The 22332-nt window shown below is 40.7% G+C and overlaps 2 protein-coding genes across 2 annotated transcripts in view; one reads left to right on the top strand and one right to left on the bottom strand.

Moving 5' to 3' along the window:
* Positions 1 to 10441, bottom strand: part of LOC139461333 (mucin-22-like) — a 28514-nt gene extending 18073 nt beyond the window's left edge. The window contains exon 1 of the mRNA XM_071242950.1: positions 10308 to 10441. Within this exon, the coding sequence (XP_071099051.1) occupies positions 10308 to 10441 (134 nt within the window). The remainder of the gene's footprint in view (positions 1 to 10307) is intronic.
* On the top strand, positions 2706 to 20309 carry LOC139460960 (serine/threonine-protein phosphatase 6 regulatory ankyrin repeat subunit A-like). The gene is made up of 5 exons (XM_071242433.1): positions 2706 to 2749; positions 3464 to 3489; positions 6300 to 6344; positions 11951 to 12001; positions 15069 to 20309. Exon 5 carries the CDS (start codon positions 15107 to 15109, stop codon positions 18731 to 18733), a length of 3627 nt encoding a protein of 1208 aa, XP_071098534.1. The 5' UTR covers positions 2706 to 2749; positions 3464 to 3489; positions 6300 to 6344; positions 11951 to 12001; positions 15069 to 15106; the 3' UTR covers positions 18734 to 20309.
* Positions 20310 to 22332: the final 2023 nt, after the last annotated feature.

Genomic DNA, 22332 nt, shown 5'->3' with positions numbered 1-22332 from the left:
ACTATCCATGAAACAGCAAGTCCCTCTCTTGGAACGGTATTTCTGGAAAGTTTAGCTTAGGTCAAAGAAGATAACCATATTGTTTTTGATTATTATTTTTTCCAGAAGTATCAGCAGATGTAAACTGTAATTTTATTTTCCCATGAATTTGAAAATTAAAACAATCTGACAATAAAGGTCCTGCACAAAGGCCATGATTATGCTGCGGGACATCTGAATTTGTCTTTGCCTTACCACCTTTGCATTCAGCATCGAGACCAGCAAATAGTCTGTGCATCTGGTGTCCCATCATCAATTTTCTTGCTTCATTAGATATAATAACTATGACAGTTACATAAATGTACACTTGTGAGTACAAAGGACGAAGTGGAGCAGGTGTTCCTTTTTATTATGTAAAGGTACTGCAACGAGTCCTCTGACCATCTTATCCAAAGAATTGAGTTCCACAAACAGCAGATCAGTGTATCTGGTGAACATTTTGCCCAAACTGCAGTTTTAACTTTTCACAGAAACCCATGGTTCAGGCGTTTATGTGAAATCTGAAGGTACTTTTAAATCGAGTGACAGTGTTTCATAAAGTATATTGGTTCGTGTACATATTTTACATATAATTGTACTACACGAGACGTTAATGATGAAAGCTAGTTCGATCAGATCATATATTTGTGTTTGATTATTCTTCACTACTGACTGAACTCTGGTTTGTGATTCGTACATATTGACGTCGTGGTATGTTAAACGGTTCAACAGAATGTAAAAAAAATAATAATAATCATGAATAAGAGGTAAGAGCACAGGACTTCTGTCTTCCTCATAAGCAGCAACATCTGTGCACAGCAGGCGTAATTCGTAATTAACATACCGGTGTTATTACTTTCAACACATTCAGTAATAGTATTCTCGAATCACTGGAGTTTCTGGGTCACTTGGATTGTTTACAGGCTGACGCCTGGCAGGGGTACTGCTGTGCTGGGTCAGGCAATACATGTGTGTACGCAAATTGTATGAATGGTGTCTACTACCAGCAGGGCAGGGCATTCTTACCTTTTCGCGAACTCCTGTTGTCATCTCTGATTTCATATAACCTCCAAGACTATTTGCCCTTTACGCCAAGTGGAATCTGTTTCGTCAGAAATCTTGGCTTTTTAATCTCCACTACATGAAAAGTTTATGATGAATGATCGTTCAATCAGATTATATATCTGAGTTTTGATTATTTTTCACTACTGACTGTGAACTGGTTTGTGATTCGTATATACTGACATCGTTGAATGTTAAACGGTTGAATATAATATACAAGGCTCACATAAGAGCTCAATTTAGTCATGGCTTTTCACTTTCACAGCAGGTAGTATTTGAACAAGTAGCCAAGCCATGCTGACGCCAGGAACAACTCTGATATTCAGTGAGTACATCATTTCATTGTTTTGACTTGACGAGAACTGTTAATGCAACAACATCAATATGTCCCAATTACCGTAATATTCCTATGGTAAAGCAACTGAAATGTTGTTTACGACGCACTAGATATAATGGAATGGCAAAAAGTTTGTGGTAATATTTATGATTTACAGGAAAGGATAACATTAACAAAAACATGTGCATGACTGATTTGATACGGTCAGTTATAAACAATTCGTGCACGTAATATTTACTTAAATGTAAACATCAAAGTACATGATGCCTTAACCATACAACATTAAGTGCAACATGCACATCGACACAGTATCACCAGTTGATAAGAAATGCTGGAATAAAAGTTGTGTGTTCCTTTCTAAGTTTCAGTCATGTTTATTCCTGACAGTTTCAGCAGTACTGACTCATGCAGTCACAGCGTGCGAGTGGGGCAAATATGGTGATGATTGTGACAAACTCTGCCCCCCAAACTGTCAGGTTAACCTACAGAGGAACCTCACACACTGTAACAAGGACACTGGAGAGTGTTCCGATGGATGCATCACTGGATGGTATGCTACTCAATGTGACCAACATTGCAGCAAGAACTGTCTAGACAACGTCTGCAATCATGTGAATGGACACTGCACAAGGGGATGCAGTGGAAACCAAATAGGGGATTTCTGTGAGGTCACTGAAGGTGTGGGATGCTCACCGGTTTCACATTGTTACTTCAAAACATGGCTTCATCAGGTGTATCTGCGATTCTTAAATATTTTGTTTGATTGGCACCGCTTAGAAGTTGACAAATGACATTATAGAAATCCTGATTTTCATGCAATGATTCCTCAGAGCAAACAGCTGTTGGGCATTGCAATTTTCAAAAATAAAACATAAATTCAATATCACTCACCATGTTAGCAATATGTTTGTGGTTTATTTTAGTATAATAAATCTGAACTATTTATCATCTCATTTATGTCTGTTTGTGTACACTAGTACATATTATCTACTTATACATCACATCAAATAGTATATAAATAATTATACAATATTATTACATCACAATACTTTTTAACAACATTGGAATCTAGCATTAAGAACAACATACCACAAGTAAAACCTCTATTCATCACGTAAACTATATCAATAAGATGATGCGTTTGTACGGTTGTACATAGGCAACGTTTATTTCGACAGACGTCAAGGTCAAACCAGATGAAACAACACATACATCAACGGATGAAACAACAGGACTATCAACGGCACACGTCGCAGTGATCATTACAATCTCCCTTGTGGCCATTATTGTTATCATCGTCGTTGCCGTCGTCATAAAACGTCGACGCCAGAGGTAAGTAAAACAATATTTCTTGTAATCTTCTTGAAACAGTGACTTTCATGTCTAAGATAGTATATGTGTAAGCTTGATGCAAAGGCTACATGGTTTAAAAGAAGATGACCTCTTTGATAGTGCTAACACTTGGGTTTGAAAAATACAAATGCATTTTTTTGTTGTTGTTGAAGTGAAAATACGAGTCATGATGAAATGTTATTGTTACTGTCGAGAATGGTGACGGTGGAGTTCTAATACATGTACTCAGTTCAACGATATTTCGCTAAATAGGTTATCATTTGTAATTATCACATACTCGATGCCACAAGTGAAAATTTGAACTAGTTTTACATACAAATGACAACAATTGTTCCTTAGTAAAGTGGACATGAATGACATCTTGCCAGTGCTGTTTAATTGCAGTTGTTGTTATTTTTTCCCCTAAAGAGTTGTTCCGATAATAGGTTTAACTTTACATCTCTTACAATAAACGTCTGACTAACCTGAATTTCACGAGATAGCTGGGATGCTGCTGCCTCTGTCTTACGCAGGATATTTAAAAAATCGAGTTTGTGGAAAGGTGGATGAGACAGTCGTGATTCCTTACAATAAACTTACTTCTTGTGACCTTTACATCAGTGGACGTAGAGTGTACTTGTTATCAACTGGATGACCAGGATTGTGTCTATCAAATTACTCTCAGAACTAATGATATGTTCTTATTAATTGCAGAAGAAAGTCAACCTGGAGGCCAACAGGTAATGTAGCAAACGACATTAGAGGGTTAGATATCTTCACACATGGTAACTGTCACTGGGTAATTGACCCTTATGCTGATGCATTGCTGTGTGTCTTTGGTCGATTCTTTTCACGATGGCAACCAACAGTAGGCCTAAACTTACATCTAGCACGTAGATGTATATTTACAACTCTAGAACTGTACTCAGTATGTCATTGTCCCACAATGATGGATGGAGGCTGATTTGATGCAGCACAACAAAAATTAGTTAGCAAGATGCATTTTTGTTATCTCCTTGAGTGGCTGATGTACAGAGTAAGGTCGGGTTGTCGGTTGATGTTAGTTGTATCTCTTTAGTCCTCATTGTAACCTACTACTGTAAAGATCTGGGTTATAAATTGTCTTCAGCAACCCATGCTTGTCGTAACGGTGATCAGCATAGTTCCTCATTTGCGGTTATCGATGCTCATGTTGTCAGTCTCTAGAATTATGCACAGACCAACATAATTTAGCCCCGGGGAAAATCCTCGTCCTCAGGGTCAGTCTATTCTGGAAAAAAACAACTGACAAAGAACATTACACATAAAACAAAAAAACATATGTCAGAATCAATACGAGTGTACATTAACACTTTTATTGAATCAAAAACACTATAATCCTCGTTGACTTGAGCCTATTGATATATTCCAACGTTTCATTATTTGGACATTTCCTAATTTGACACATCAGTAACAAATATTTAAAGGCGATGTTTCCCCATACTTTGACTGTACCAGTCATTACGTGACTTCAACTCACCCAAAACAGTAGTCATGCTTCTGTCAATGTTTGAGTCTTCTTTGATAGGGATTTAGAAGTTGGAGTACTAAGTAACGATACTAATTCATGGATGAACAACTTCTTTATTACAATTAAGAGCGACGTTAGAGTATTAGTTCTAAATCGTTATGAAGCAAGTGATATACAACACAACTTACTTACTTACTTACTTTGGAGAATTAACGTGCGCTTTCCGACTGATGCGTATTTCGCACACGGGCCCGGCCAGGCCATTTAATGTGTTTCCGAAAGGGGCGAAAGTGGTCTGTGCAACCCAAGAGGGGGGTTTAAGGGGTTGCTTATATAGAATTTGGGAATTTTGAGATTTGGAATAGATGCCGATGGGATTGGGAAGGAGAACTAAGGGAGCTGGGTATGGTGGATGTGATTTTGATTTGGTAGGTTATTGTGTTTTTAGATGCGTTTTATTAGTTCCGTTTTGATTAAGAATATGCCTAAGGCCTTGAAGTTTTGTAGTTTATTTTGTGGGTTTAGTATTGCTTCTAGAGTTAGAGCCTTGTTTAGATTGTGGGTTGTTTGTAATGCGGTTCGATGTGTTAGGTAGTGTGTGCAGTGGATGAGTGCGTGTTCTGGGATTTCTGGTTGTTTGCAGTGTGGGCAGTTACCACTCAGCCTGGTTGCCAATTATATATACAGGTAGGAGGCAATGTTTATACAGAAGAGTAGATATGAGATGTAGTTATACTGGAGTGGAGAAGCCTGTTATGTACACACAACGGTAGTAGCGACAATCATCGTTGAAGTCAGTGAAGGAAGCCAGTTATATTAACAACCGGATTATGACTGGTTGGGGTCTTTGATGAGTTGATGGTACGCTGGGGGAATGTTGAGTCTTTGAAGTTGGAGGCGAGGTCTTTGACTTTATCCCACTTAATGCTGTGGCTTGGGTTGTCATTGATGTGGTCTGACAGAGCTGATCTAGACTCATATTTGGAGACTGAGCTTAGATGTTCTTTAATTCGGGTTTTGAGGGGCCTAGATGTTTTTCCTATGTAAGCTTGTTCAAAATTGCACGGAATGTGGTACACTGCTCCTGGTGGTTCTAGCTTGTGGCTGGACGGTGGTTTCCTTCTGGCTTTAATTGTTTTCTGAATGGTATGACTTTTCTTGAAAACTACATCAATGTTGGCCTGTTCCTTTAAGAGTCTCTGGATTTTGTGGCTAGCTAACTGTTCCAAAGTAGGGGAGGCTGATCACAAAGGGTGCAGACTGTTGACGGGGAGATTTCTGAGATTTCTTGGTGATGTTCTGTATCGTCTGTTGTACTAGTTGCTCAGGGTAGAGGTTATACTGTGAACATTCTTGTTTGAGGTGGATTAGTTCAGTGGGTAGATGCTGCTTCGTAAAACAGGTGTTGTGAGCTCGTGTCGCTGGGGTTGAAATAATTCCTTTCCTGAATTGACTTCGCTCTTTATCGTAATAAAGAAGTTGTTGATCCATACATTCTTATCCTTCCTAAATATTTGAGTCATAACAGTTGTAACAGTTGCATTAAACATGTTTTCAACTATCATGAACACAAACTCGCATGGATCACTTGATTGTCTGGTTTGTTTACAGGCTGAAGCCGCATGGCAGGGGTACTGCTGTGTTGCGTCAGGAAATACATACTAACTTTTGTTATGCAATTTGTATGAATGGCGGGTGCTACCGGTAGGTCAGGACAGGCTTACCCTTTTTGCGAATATCTGGTGTTATCACTGAATTTCAGTGGTCCATTCACACAATTTCAACATCTATTTGCCCTTTACGCCAAATTGAATCTGTTTTGGCAGAAAATATAGGTGCGTTATTCTCTTCTTTTGTCAGTTTATGTTATATTGATGAGCCTACCCACTGACTCAGCACCATCTGGAAGCTTATTTTCTCCAATTCCACTCAATCACAAAATAGGTTACGTTAAATCTTAAAATTATTTTTAGATTCACTTCCTATTAATATTATCGCATGTTATGCCCTTATGAGATTTTCCTTTTTTTCTTTTTCCAGCTGGTGCTGACCCTGAGAATCCTGAAGGCGAACCTTTACTGCCAAGTAGGTAACCATAACAACAGAATTGTGTTGTAACGATGACGTTATATGTATTCTCACATATTCCGTAACATTGTTAAAGGAAAACTAACATCAATAGAATTTGACTTGACGTTCACATTGTCAATGCCTAATAAAAGCTTACCTTCAGTGAATATGGTTTTGTGCCGCTTTTAGCAATATTCCAGCAATATCACGGCGGGGGACACCAGAAATGGGCTTCACACAATGTACCCATGTCGGGAATCCACCCCGGGTCTTGGTCGTGACGAGCGAACGCCTTAACCACGAGGCTACGCCACCGTCCCGCAGGTGTAGAGACGTAGATGATGATGGCGGTATATGTATCATAAGTAGTGCAGCAGCAGCTGGGGTTACTGGAAACAACAAGCTACTGGTGAACTCGTATGTTCACTAATGAGTTGGTGGTTGCTGATTCCCGCCTACATTCAAGGACATTTCAAAAATGGGCGGGATGACTCAAGTGCATTTATACGTTATTGTGCTATCAATCAGAAGTAAATGTGAATTGTTTTGAGGGTGTAACAAGCTCCCGATCAACGTGATCTATGTTGCTTAAGGTTGATGCATCTGAGTATGTGAGACTGAATTTAGATATTAACTATCAAAGTTGTTTGTGGTTTATCTGAATCTTGGAGTAATTGCATTGGACATGCATTTTCTCGAATAGAAGGCATAGCGTTAATCCAGAAGTGCTAATACCTGTGTTCTTGAGTTTGATATAGGAAGTAACTTTCGAGGTTATATTCCATTTGGCAAGCGCTTTCAATACCCAAAGGCATGTCATTAAACCGGGAGACCTTAGAAATTATGGAATCATGCTCGCGGCAGCCACATACTTTCCTGTTTTAAAACTGTACCGCAATATCACCGATGTGGTATCTCAGACAGCAGTGTGTCTGTCAGTGCCAATATCACAATGTGGTGTCTCTGACAGGAGTGTGTCTGTCAGTGCCAATATGACCCATGTGGTGTCTCTGACAGCAGTGTGTCTGTCAGTGCCAATATCACCGATGTTGTGTCTCTCACAGCAGTGTGTCTGTCAGTGCAAAAATCACCGATGTGGTGTCTCTGACAGCAGTGTGTCTGTCAGTGCCAATATCACCATGTTGTGTCTCTGACAGCAGTGTGTGTGTCAGAGCCAATATCATCCATGTTGTGTCTCTGATAGCAGTGTGTTTGTCAGTGCCAATATCACCCATGTGGTGTCTCAGGCAGCAGTGTGTCTGTCAGTGCCAAAATCACCGATGTGGTGTCTCTGACAGCAGTGTGTTTGTCAGTGCCAAAATCACCATGTTGTGTCTCTGACAGCAGTGTGTTTGTCAGTGCCAAAATCACCAAAGTGGTGTCTCTGACAGCAGTGTGTCTGTCAGTGCCAAAATCACAATGTTGTGTCTCTGACAGCAGTGTGTCTGTCAGTGCCAATATCACCAATGTGGTGTCTCTGACAGCAGTGTGTCTGTCAGTGCCAAAATCACCGATGTGATGTCTTTGACAGCAGTGTGTTTGTCAGTGTCAATATCACCGATGTGGTGTCTCTGACAGCAGTTTGTCTGCCAGTACCAATATCACCATGTTGTGTCTCTGACAGCAGTGTGTCTGTCAGTTCCGATATAACCCATGTGGTGTCTCTGATAGAAGTGTGTCTGTCAGTGCCAATATCACCATGTTGTGTCTCTGACAGCAGTGTGTTTGTCAATGCCAATTTAACCGATGTGGTGTCTCTGACAGCAGTGTGTCTGTCAGTGCCAATATCACCATGTTGTGTCTCAGACAGCAGTGCCAACATCACGATGTGTTGTCTCTGACAGCAGTGTGTCTGTCAGTGCCAATATCACCATGTTGTGTCTCAGACAGCAGTGCCAAGATCACGATGTGGTGTCTCTGACAGCAGTGTGTCTGTCAGTGCCAATATCACCATGTTGTGTCTCAGACAGCAGTGCCAAGATCACCGATGTGGTGTCTCTGACAGCAGTGTGTCTGTCAGTGCCAATATCACCCATGTGATGTCTCTGACAACAGTGTGTATGTCAGTGGCAGTATCACCGATGTGGTGCCTCTGACAACAGTGTGTCTGTCAGTGCCAATATCACCGATGTGGTGTCTCTGACAGCAGTGTGTCTGTCAGTGCCAATATCACCGATGTGGTGTCTCTGACAACAGTGTGTCTGTCAGTGCCAATATCACCGATGTGGTGTCTCAGACAGGTGTAGTCTGCTGATAATCCTTTGTTATAAAGTAATACAATACATTTTCAATATTTTGCTCGATACTGAAAAAATAACACAAATGGGTGTAGTGCACTTTACCGGGCACACTTGTTTCTGATTTCAATTAGCCCTTGATGGAGGATCTACCTCCAGATGCCCGCTTGAAGCTATGCTTGGCAAATGAGTTAATCTTATTAGCCAACACTTTTTCCACTGGACCACGGGTACTTTAATAAAAATGAGTCGTCGTATACCAAGTCATCAACACCTGATTGTTTACCCTCATGCGCATGCATAGGAGGCAGTTTCTCCGCGAACTTGAAACGTGGTAGAACTTGTACGGTGTTTCCTCAAATGACATTGGATTAAATCATAAAAAGAGATTGCTTATGCATGCCTATGTAACACATATTAAATTTGGGATCACACTTTCTTTGTAAAGTACAGATTGTTGTACTTTTGGGGTTAAGTCCCGTACCGGATTCGAACCCACACAGACAGAGGGAGGCACCTAATCGCCAGTTCACAAAGTCAGCGATCTAACCCACACAGCCACTGAGGCTTCAACTGAAATGAAAGTATGACAACTGGTCGTCTAGATCTCTGGTAGTGTGTGTTCATAACACATACCTACCCCGCAACAAACACTAATGATCGTAAAGGAATGTCTATCCCTAAGGATTGCCAAGGGGTGTTTGATCGGAAAGTGGTACCTAACCCTGATGATCGTAAATGGGTGCTTGTTTGGAAAGGGGGTCCAAGGGCTGAGGAAAGGCGTTAGTTGAGGAGGCATGGGAAATATATGAGGTGAGCGCCACTACCAGTGTAGGAGGATCAGGTCCCTCTCTCGGATTATATCACTCTGGACTGATTTCATCCTAGAGTCAAATCATTCCATTTAGGATCATACGCTCCATCTTTGCAGGATGAAACAATCCTCTTCTTATATTTTCTGTATTGTTGATAAACAGTAACCAACCCTTATTGATTTAGATGAACAATATGGTGATGGCTTTCAATACTTTCAAGCTTTTCTATTAATGGTCAATACTCCCGACTGTTTTTAGAACTCTCCAAACATTTGTAATTTAGAAATAAATCTCGAGTTGGAGTTGTTTATCGTACAATAAAAACATCGCAGGGGTAAAGGTCATTCAAAATGTATGTAATACATATGTTAATATATATTCCATTAATGATAAACTCCCATGCGATTTTGTAGTTAGTTATGATTGGCTGACTTATTTATCCCTTGCGTTATCCAGATGCTAGAAGTTTATCAGCCAAAGTATCATTTCAAGAATAAATTGGCTGATTTATCATTTCCACACCAGCATGTCAGTACAGCAATATAAGATAACCAAATTAAAATCATATTGAACAAAATCAAAAGTTCTTGGCACAAATATATCCGCTCAGCTCAGAACAGTTTGCCTGTGAACACCTCTCAGGGTCTCACCATGTTTGAAGCTCATGTACAGGACATGTGTCTTCAATCCCATTGGTCGCTACATGGCTGATAAAATGCTGATGCGACGTTAAATTTTAACACACTCACTCATAACCATTGTGGAGGATTTCACATATCTCCTGGGGATCTTCCTGAGCTTCCCTAGGTCGAATCAGATGCTCCTTTTGGCATTTCCCTCTGGGTGAGCTAAAGAGCTCTTCCTGTGATAAGTGTCTGACCGCTCTATTCGCGAAGTTTCCACACCTTTTGTGTGAACTTACTTACCTTGATGTCCTCACCTTCCTTTCTCTCGTTTCCCGTCGTGCAGCCTGCAGATCTCCATCATAACCCTGTGCCCTACCTCGTTCTTCCCTTAGATGTGTCATTACTCTCTTTACCGGATATTGTGATTCCGCCATTCTGAATTAGGAATAATGTTATATGATCAAGTGGACAACAGAAGTGTTTTGGTTGATTTCAGTTATTTTAACTCAATGTCAAGTGTCATTGAATTATTTCTAGCTGACTTTGTTAAACGAGATTCATTGTAGCGGCCAAATACAGCCTGAAGTCTATGAATGTGTTTGGCTGTTCAAAGATTTTACGAAGCTTTAAGTTTGTATCTTAAAAAGGGAGGTTACTCTAATTCTTATTGACCTAAGAAGTGGCATCTGGTCGACATTTGAATGAAGATGGCCTTGCTCTGAAGAATGTCATTTGGTCATATTAAATGGTAATCATTTTCGAGTAACATTAATAATTAACTGAATTAGCTGCGTTATACGTAAATAAGACATACTAATTATGTTGTATGTATTTACACGTCGTGTCGTGCCGTCCATTACTGTAGCAGAGTAATCTGGTCAATTTCATTTTGTTGCAGCCAGTCATCTCTTACCCCAAATACAGAAGACAAATATAAGAAAGGGAAAAGCAAGAACATGTACTGACTTTAATAGATATGTAGCAGCGCTATCATGTTTGTGTGGATTGTTGACGAAAACTTTTTGGGGGCTCGTGGGATATATTTTGTGTGTTCGGGGATCGGGAATACAGAGATCCCATCACTATATAGATAAGGCTGATAAAACATTACAACATAATATAATGAAGTTGAATTAGTGATATGCAATCACAGGAATCTACAATTAAACAAACACATTATTACAGTTACTGTATACCATGAGCATGAATTTAATCATATGTTATCAGAATAACCATCAGTATATTACAGTTACAAATCCCATTTATATGATACAATACACATCAATATATACACAAATATAAGCACCTGAACACCAACCTCGTCACGGCAAAGCCAACAGTAATACTCTATATGTTCATCTTATACCTAATAATAAAATGGCATTGAAATGTGCATTCTCTCTGTCTAGCTAATACACACAGAGTACATGTTTACCAACATTTTTATGGAACTATGTACATAATAATCAACTAACTGATACAATATTGTACAATATATTATTGACATTTATAGCTGTAAGCTGTACATTATTGCTATAAACACAACTACAAGCTATAAACTATATATATAAATTACTGAAAGCACCTTATAACCATGTGGTAGCTTTACACACTGATTACATTATAGTCTAATGGCTTACTTTAGCAATGACTTATCACAATACACACTAATGTATCATGACTTTGAAGAATAAGTAATATATTTACAACATTGCATATCATGTAGACATATTTACATTCTGCTAGGACACTGTATTCCTCTACCTATTCCAAAGTCAATTCAACTCTCCCTCGATTGGGCAAAGTATTTTTCAAAAAGCCATTGCTTGAGCACCATTCTGTTTGTTTTAAGCCTGATGTAGCATAATTTATTTGTTCATGACATATGTCAGTTTTCAGTATCTCAGTATCAAATATCTAGGTTCAAATGGCTCCTGTTACAGATACCAAAGTCCAGGAGGAGGAACCACTGACTGCAGCACAGAAGATCAGGAGTGGGTTATTTGCTGTACTAGATCTCTGAACGATCGTTCAGCTAAGGATAGTTTGTTTATCTTTACTTATAAGCAAAAGAATATCTGCACTTGTGCACCGCAGACATTATACAAATCGGGCGCAGTAATATACTAAACAACAAAAGTTCCTGTGGCATTGAATAAGATTTAATATCAAAGTTATGTTTTTTACCAAATCTGAAACAATTTCGGTTTGCAATAGATAAAAGACTCCTGTAAGTGTTCATATAGTTTAATTTGCCATACTGACTTCAGAAAATGTGTGATTTCATAAAAGAAACATGAACATGCCAAAATGTCAAGTTACAAATCAATAGCGTGTGTCCACCTCTGGTTGCGATGCAAGCAATACTTCTTCATCTCATGGAATGGGCCAGGCGTTGCACAAAGTCCTGTGGGGTATTGTCCATATCTGCTTGAGCATTTTTCGAAGTTCCTGGAGTGTCTGTGGAACACGTGGTTGCCGTCGAAGGCGCCGATCCATCTCATCCAACATGTGCTCGATTGGTGAAGGATCAGGTGAGCGAGCCGGCAAGGGGAAGACATTCACGTTGTTTTGTTGAAGAGAATCATGAACAAGTCGAACAATATTAGGCAACGCCTAGGAAAGGTAATGCCTAGGACATGACGTCGCAAAAATGGTAGAACAAGAGGGATGATGATGTCGTCGCGGTAGCGCTGTCCATTGAGATTTCCCTCTACCAGTATCAAACGGGTCCTCTGTCTTGCTGTAATCCCATCCCATACCATAACGCTGCCGCCCCCGAACCGATCTTCTTCCATGACACAATGATTGACGTAACGTTCACCTCGACGTCGGTACACACGAATCCGTCCATCACTGTTGCTGAGGTGAAATCGAGACTCGTCAGTGAATGGAACATGTCCCCACTGCATGGCCGTCCAAGGTAGATGCTGTCTGCACCTCTGTAGACGTGCTTGACGGTGGTTTCCTGTCAAATTGGACGTCTGGCGGTTCTTCTGGCGAAAATCCCTGCACATCTGAGGCGGCGACGTACGGTTTGTGAAGATATTCGTCGAAGGCCAGGGATGCTTATTGCAGTCACTGTTGCTCGTTGGAATCGATTTTGTAGGTGTGTTGTTCGAATCCAGTTGTCTTGTCGATTATTGGTTACGCGTGGCCTGCCACTCCGAGGATGGTCTCTGACTGCATTCATCTGTAGCATTTTCTGTAGCAGTTGAGTTTTTGTGACTTGATTCCATACATTCTACAATACTGAAAACTTTATTTGTTTAAAAAATACACTATAATATTGGTGTCACAGGAACTTTTGTTGTTGAGTATATATCATCATTTTTATGTTTTCATACGCAGGTTGGTATGCAAATTGGATACATCATTAACCAAAATGATATCCAGTGCAATTCCTTTTTTTTGCCTTGTACCTGGTGTTACTTGCTTCAGGTGAATAATTGACATGCCTTTGCATGTGTTTGTGTTGGGAGCCACTCTGGGACAGGATACATTTACGTTTTCGTTAACACCTGATAGTGATTTATGAACACATATTGATGATACAGTTGGAATCGTACAATGGAAAGATTTCTAATTGGTTTGTTGCCATGATTGTGTACCTCTGAATGTCCATGACTTGGTACGATCCCCCTTGTCCACTGTCAAACGCTATGTTAACTGCCTGCTCTCTGGTTCAGTACATTCAGTCAAAGACAGATATTGGAGACTCAGAAGATGTTGAGGGAAGGTGAAATATGACATTTGTTTTATCTGGTTTCAAAGGTGATTTTGTCAAACCTATTGATAGCATTTTGACCGTATTCAATGTTCACAGGACACATGTTGACACAAGGGTGCTCCGAGTGAAACCTTATGTAATGATGACCACAACATGATCTTGAGGACACTTTTAATCTGGAAGATTAATTACTTTACAGAAGTTCAAAAGTCGATTTGGTTTATGTTATGGCCTTTTTCGTCTGTCATCTGTTGGAAACGGCGTCTCCTCAGAAAAAAACCCTGTCCCTATCCTATAGAAATTTCTGCATAACTATATCATGACCATGTGTTCATGAATCACTCTATCACATAGTGATGATACCAGGCGTTCGCGAAAGGTTGAGGGTATTCTGACCCCACCTGTGGCATCTGTCACAAACACACGCAAAGTCAAGTCAATTGTTCACCTGAAAAGACACGAGAACACTGCAGGGAATTGCATCGGACATATTTTTTGTCACTGATGTGTCAAATGTGGAAATGTCCTCCATCAACCTTTGTTCAAGCTTTACTGAGGCCTTGAATGGTGTAGCCTTGATCACACAACTTCTGTGCAAGAGTTGTTTGCTCGATCTTAAACGTTGTGGGGCTGTGGGGTAGCCTAGTAGTTAAAGCGTTAGCTCGTCACACCAAAGACCCGTGTTCCATTCTCCACATGGGTACAATGTGTGAAGCCCATTTCCACTGTCCTCCGCCGTGATATAGCTGAATATTGCTTAAAGTTGACTATTGAAATGTTGGAGTCAACCCTCTTGTCATATAGTCTTGTGGAGAGTGTTTTGTCACTCTGAATCTTTTTGCACAGGTGTAAATATGAAACAGATGAGGCGGACTGAAACCACTAACTAGTGAAGTTGAAACACCACTTGCTTGTTCCAAATAATGATGGCACATGAATTTGGTCAACAGTTTTAAGTCAAAATGTCAGTGTGCACAGCCATTACTTGGTCATTTAAAAACAATTCGCAATGTGGATAGCAAGGCACAATATTGAAAATTCTATTTATTGCCACTACACGAACACATTTGTAGAAATGTAATGGTAAGATTTGGTACTTGTATTTGTATTTGTATTGTTCATTGTGAGACTCTTGTTCAGTCCCCTTTTCTGCATTATTTTTACTTATGTATTCATAACTGTTATATTCCCTCAAAAGTTTACTTTACTCTGTAAACGTCTTCTATTAAAGTGAGGATATCAACTTTGGTATGAGTGTTTCTTCTTATGATGAATGATAGCATATTTTGTTCAAATAACATACATAAATCTAATTTGTGTTGCTTCCGCAGAAAGAACGAAATCCAGGATACAGGCGTTGACTAAAGACATGGTGGAGACAGCAGCCCTGAGGAAGGTGACAGAGAAGCTGGACAGAGGAGCAACATGGATGACAATCAAGGGAAGATCAGGAGAGGGGAAGTCTACAATAGCCTACATGACCCTCAAAGATCAGCACAGTCAGGGGAAACAAGTTTATCAGGTGGTGTCACCAGAAGAGTTCAATGAGGTCATAACTGCCTGTGCTGATCCTGCCATTATGTTAGATGACATTTTCGGTGATCTGGAATTCGATGCAGCAGAGTGGGCCAAGTGGAGACCAAGTCTACAACCTTTTGTGGATGTGAACAATTCTGACACATATACTGAACCAAAGCCGAGAGACAAGTCCGCTGAAATTCCAACATGTTTAGAGAGAACAAAAGATGAACAAACACAGGTAAAAAGAGCAGGACCAAACAAAGGCAAAGCTATCATTATTCTCGTAGGCCGCGATTATGTGCTGAAATCCTCATTGCCAGATTTAGGAAGGATGGCAGATTACATATCCAGTCCCCAATACGTGGTGGAAGTCACCTCACAGAGAGATGCAGATGAGCGCAAGAAGATATGGCATGTTCATGCCAAAACAAAACACATAGACTTTGATGAGTCAACTGTGTCTCGGATATGTCAGGCTGACTGTCCACACGGCTTTCCCCATGTCTGTAAAATGTTTGTCACAGCATATGAACATGATCAGACTCAAGCTCAAGTGGAGGCTTTCTTCAACTCACCTCTTGCATTCCTCACAAACACCATGGAAAAGTTTCTTCAGGATGAGATAAAGCGTTCACTGTTTATGGTTATGATTAAAGGAGATGGGAAGATTAGTGGACAAGAGTTGGAGGAGGATGGTAACCTTGGTTATAACTGCATTACAGCTGCTGAAAAATTGGTTGGTTCTTATCTCAAGAAAGAAGATGGCACATACGTGTTTGATCATCCATCTATATACGACAGTGTTGCTTTAATTCTCAGTACAACACAACCAAAGTTTGTCATAGAGAATTGTAGTTTGACGTTCATCCATCAGCGAATTCGTCTTAGACCTTCCTCAAAATCAGGGGAAAACATTCCTAGTGAGACAGATCTTGTTGCAAACATCCCATGGACCTGTGCTAGACATTTAGCAAGAAGATTTGCAACTGAAATTGAAAGGAGCAATTTGTTGCATGTTTTATCACACCAGGCGTGTTGTATAGCAGGGTTTGTTGAGTTGCTGATGGACTGCGTGAAGAAACAAGGTCACATGTCTGTTCCTGATATTCTGAAACTAACCGATGAATATTCAGAACAGTCATTTTGTGAATTACTTCCTAGCAACAAGTCATTTCATCTCATCAAATTCATTATGGAGAAAGAAAACATATCATTCAGCCAGAGTGAAATAAGGGACATTTTACATGGAGTGTGCATGAATGCTGCTTGTAGTGTACTGACCTATATCAGTCAACACATGGAGCTTGACATAAATGGTAGATATGGTTTTTTAGGAAAAACTCCACTTTTGTTAGCAGCACAAACACAGGACAGTGAGTTTGTTAATCAGATTATGTCCCTTGACCCTGACCTGTATGCAAGAGACGACCGAGGTCAAACTGTGTTTCATTACCTTTGCGAATATGGCCTTACATCAGCTGTGGAATCTACGATTAACATGGGCGTGGATGTTAAAAAGCATTATATGTCACCAGGCGAACGCAGCATTTACAGTTGGCTTAAATTGTATTCTAACAACATCCCTCTATACTGTGCCATAGAAAATGGCCACGTAGAGGTGGTGCAACTGCTGGTGAGAAGAGGATGTGAAGTAGACAACCAGGAAGGTCTTAGATGTGCTTGTAAGAGCCTCAACACATATGTGGTCCAGTTATTCTTAGACAGAGGAGCAGAGGTTGACGGTGATGCTGTGTTCAATGCTTGTGAGGCAGGGGACTTAAGTATTATCAGTATGTTGTTTGATCAGGGTGCTTCTGTTAACATGACGTCATCTGACGGATATACCCCTCTTCACAGCTCATGTGGATACAATCCTAAGGTTGTCTCGTTGTTACTGGAGAAAGGAGCAAGTGTGAACCATTGTTCGAATGTTAAAGGTGACACACCACTTCATAAAGCAGCAGTATGGGGATCTACCAAGTGTGTTGATATGTTACTGAAGGCTGGGGCTGATGTGAAGGTACAGAATAATATAGGTGACACACCACTTCATGCAGCAGCAGGACGGGGATCTAAAGAGTGTGTTGATATGTTGCTGAAGGCTGGGGCTGATGTGAATGTACAGAATAATGCAGGTGACACACCACTTCATGCAGCAGCAGGACGGGGATCTCCAGAGTGTGTTGATATGTTGCTGAAGGCTGGGGCTGATGTGGAGGCACAGAATAATGCAGGTGACACACCACTTCATAAAGCAACAGCAGCAGGACAGGGATCTACAGAGTGTGTTGATATGTTGCTGAAGGCTGGGGCTGATGTGAAGGTACAGAATAATATAGGTGACACACCACTTCATGCAGCAGCAGGACGGGGATCTAAAGAGTGTGTTGATATGTTGCTGAAGGCTGGGGCTGATGTGAATGTACAGAATAATGCAGGTGACACACCACTTCATGCAGCAGCAGGACGGGGATCTCCAGAGTGTGTTGATATGTTGCTGAAGGCTGGGGCTGATGTGGAGGCACAGAATAATGCAGGTGACACACCACTTCATAAAGCAACAGCAGCAGGACGGGGATCTACAGAGTGTGTTGATATGTTGCTGAAGGCTGGGGCTGATGTAAAGGTACAGAATAATGCAGGTGACACACCACTTCATAAAGCAACAGCAGCAGGACGGGGATCTACAGAGTGTGTTGATATGTTTCTGAAGGCTGGGGCTGATGTGAATGTACAGAATAATGCAGGTGACACACCACTTCATACAGCAGCAGGACGGGGATCTACAGAGTGTGTTGATAAGTTGCCGAAGGCTGGGGCTGATGTGAAGGTACAGAATAATGCAGGTGACACACCACTTCATAAAGCAGCTGGACGGGGATCTACAGAGTGTGTTGATATGTTGCTGAAGGCTGGGGCTGATGTGAAGGTACAGAATAATGCAGGTGACACACCACTTCATAAAGCAGCTGGACGGGGATCTACAGAGTGTGTTGATATGTTGCTGAAGGCTGGGGCTGATGTGAAGGTACAGAATAATGCAGGTGACACACCACTTCATAAAGCAGCTGGACGGGGATCTACAGAGTGTGTTGATAAGTTGCCGAAGACTGGGGCTGATGTGCATGTACAAAATAATACAGGTGACACACCACTTCATGCAGCAGCAGGACGGGGATATACAGAGTGTGTTGATATGTTGCTGAAGGCTGGGGCTGATGTGAAGGTACAGAATAATACAGGTGACACACCACTTCATAAAGCAACAGCAGCAGGACGGAACTTTGCAGAGTTACTGAAAGAGGAAGGTGATGTGAATGTACAGAATAATACAGGTAGCACACAATTGTATAAAATAGTAGCAGCATTGCGGGATAGATATACAGCGTGTGTTGATATGTTGCTGAAGGCAGGAGCTGATGTGAATGTACAGAATAATGCAGGTGACACACCACTTCATAGTGAAGCACAGTGAAATCTGTGCATGAAAAGATTATTTGCATGCGATATTGTTAGGCTTGTAGACATGTTTGAAATGCTTTTGTAAAATAATACAAGTCATAATTTGTACTTTGCACAAACTCTTTGCATGGTATTGGTGTAAATAATTCCACCATGGACTGATATGATATTCTGTTGTTGATTTGCTGTATGTGGGCCCACGGTAATGGCAGTAACATAAACTGACGGGCAAAAGAAACTAAACTATAGTTTTTTTTATTTAAAAATATGACATCAGCACAGAACTAGATTTTTCTTTGTCAAACAAATCGCATGAACGCAGCTTCATCATTGCTGAGTTTAAAAAATCCTGCTTCTTCCCGAATATGGACTTTATCAAACTTTTTTCATTCAAAATGGGAAGCACGTGCATCACCACAAAATGGCTCGGAACGGTAAAAAATCCGCCAACCTGTATGTTTTACACCACAATCGTACCGACCACAACAGCTGACATGCCGAGACTGACCGCACAAGAGGAAAAGAGAGCAATTGGTATGTTGCAGTTGGGAGCATCTTCAACTGCACCAGAACAACGATAACGAGGCTTCAGAGACGACTCACACAAACAGGTCTTACAGATGACAGGCCAAGAAGTGGAAGACCCAGGGTCACAACCGCCAATGAAGATCAGTACCTCCGCATCTTACATCTACGCAATCGTTTCGTCACTATGACGTCATCGGCAGCCACAGCCTAACATCACGTGGTCAGCAGAATGACAGTTGCCAGGCGTCTTCGACAACACGGTATTTGGGCTTTCCGGCCCTTTCGCGGGATGACCTTGAGCCGTCGTGACAGACGTAACCACCTCCATTGAGCAAGAATGCTACAGCGGTGGCAAAACATGAACTGGCAACTTCTGGCATTTCTATTCTCTGATGAGAGCAGGTTCCAGTTGTATCGAGCTGATGGCCGTGTGCGTGTGTATTGTCTGAGAGGAGAGAGAACAGCCCAATGTTGTGTTCAAGAGACCGTGCCATTCGGTGTTGGAAGCGTCATGGTCTGGGGTGGAATTTGCAGGGACCGTACAACAGACCTGGTTGTCTTTGACCATAATTTATAATTAATTGCTCAAGTCTACATCGACCATGTATTGCATCCTGTGGTGCTTACCTTCCTCCAGAGGAATCCCAGAGTATTCTTCCAACAGGACAACGCTCGCCCCCACACCGCCAGGATCACCAGAGACTTCCTAACTGCAAATAATGTAAACCTTTTGCAATGGCCAGTGTGATCGCCTGACTTAACACCCATAGAGCACTTGTGAGACTATCTGGACAGACAAATAAGGGAAAGAAATCCCCCTCCGTCAAGTCGTCAAACGTTGATTCAGGCACTGTTGGAAGAATGGCGAGCCATTCCCAATGGCGTCAACAGGGATCTTGTAAACTCCGTGCGGTGACGTGTCAAAGCCTGTAGTCAATGGAGGCCATACAAAATACTGACAGCACTGCATTTGTGAAAAAAATGCGTTTTCTCTTTTCGTTCAGATGATTTGTTTATTTTGCAAATTGACTTTTACCCCCTGTGTCATTCCTTACCTGATATTGTAGTTCCTGTAAATGCCACCTTTGTGGAACTTGAATCAGAACATTGTCAGATAAAGTTTCTTTCCAACTTGCAACACTATATTTTTGTGATATATTTGATAATGTTGTCAACACCAATTCAATGTTGGTATAGTTTTTTTTAGTCCGTCAGTTTATTTACATCCATGTTTAGAACATCGTAGCTGTATATCAGGAGCTTCCATTGACTTAAACACTAATTCACTTGTACTGCCCTCTCCATGGTATTTACGAATTTTAAAATGTAATGTATGTGCACTTGCGGAAGAAATGTAACTGTACTTCATATAAAGTGGTGTAAATGATTTCCACTTGAAAATAGTCAAGTGAAGATCCGGGATAGAATACATCTCGAGCAAAACGCAGTTATGCTTGTCGTAAGAGGCGACTATTGATGCATATCATCGTATCCCAATTGCGTTGATCGAAGTTCATGATGTCATTCACTGGATTGTCTGGTCCAGACTCGATTATAACCAAACCATCGTCATATAAGTGGAATATTGCTGAGTGCACCGTTAAACAACAAACAAACAGTTGAACATAATATTTGGTTATTCGTCTAATGAATGACAAAACCAACACCTGGTGACAGGAGTGACACGCCCTGAAAGTGGGATGGTGTAACAACCTTATTAACAAGGTCAGGTGTGATCACTGTTTGCGTTGATACAGGTGAGGCAGCGTCGGCGCATTGAAGACACCAGATTATTAGAAAAGTCCAGTGGAGACCCACTGAGCTCGCGTTATTGGCTGGTTCCAGTCATTTCGTAGATATCGGCCATCTCACCCAAGACTATGTTCTGTATCGGGAAGGTCTGGAGAAACAGCCGGCCATGACAGTACACCAAGTTTACATTGACTCAACATGTCTGTTACAACACATGCAGCTTGTATGTGTAGGAGTCTCATGCTCTCTACAAACACGAAACATCCAAATTGTGGCCGTGCATTAACTATCTGACATGCATATTCGCATTATGAATCATGACCTTAAAGTGGAAGAGTCATGACCACGTATTACTTTGTGTAGTTTTAGTGTAAACATCTTCATTCAAATTGTATGAAGCACAGTTACATTTTTTTAAGATTAAATACAACACTGGATAAGCGACATGAAATGTTTCATAGTGAGGGAGGGAGAGAGTGTAAAAAGTTGTTCATAGGAGAGGAATATAATGGGTGAACAGTTCTCACAAGCATTTTAGTAGTATTTACCATCCAAAACTGGGTCCCACAGGAGATATCACTTGACGTCACATTCAAATGACATCACTAATGGCTCTGCTACTGATGCTGTTAGCAGTACCTTTTACACCAAGACACTGCTTATCACTGTCTACGAACTGGAAGAATGATGTTGTTTGATAAACAGAATCTCACCCGGGTGAGATTCTCTCTATATATGTAGTGTTCCATTGACTTTAATATAGCTTCCTTTTCTCTACAGACTTCCCCAGTTAAAGTGCACATTCAGCTTTGCATTTTTGATTAATAAACTAAATTGCTTGTTTTTCAATCGTGACATTATTTAGGCTGTACCTGGACTATTAGCATGCAGAAACAAACAATAAGACACATATCACTTTTCTAAACACAGGTCCCCGTAGTAATTTACATGATGTGGTACAATATATTTTGTTTCTAAATTGTTTCATAAATGTCCATGTGTATTTCTAAACTTGATTTATTTTAATTTACACACAATGCAAACCTATCGATATAACAACAAAAAATCACATCCTTGGTGTTATGGTGGTGGACATTTTTCATTTTGAAATTGGAGCGTGAATTAAGATTGCATTTTCCCACAAGCCTTTCATATTACAATCTATAGAACATTGAACATCCAAAATAAATGTACCAATTTTAAACTCATGTAACCCTGTTAAACACAAAGTAATTAACTACTGCTCTTTCTTTTCCTGTATCGTTTAAAAAATGCATCGTCGTGTCAAGAACTCTTTCTTTTCCTGTATCGTTTAACAAATGCGTTGTCGTG

The sequence above is a fragment of the Haliotis cracherodii genome, unplaced genomic scaffold (genome assembly GCF_022045235.1).
Source record: "Haliotis cracherodii isolate W230 unplaced genomic scaffold, xgHalCrac1.p SCAF_14, whole genome shotgun sequence".
NCBI classification, from domain to species: Eukaryota; Metazoa; Mollusca; class Gastropoda; order Lepetellida; family Haliotidae; genus Haliotis; species Haliotis cracherodii.
The sequence above is the reverse complement of the archived record's forward strand: the minus strand, read 5'-3'. Positions and strand labels throughout refer to the sequence as shown.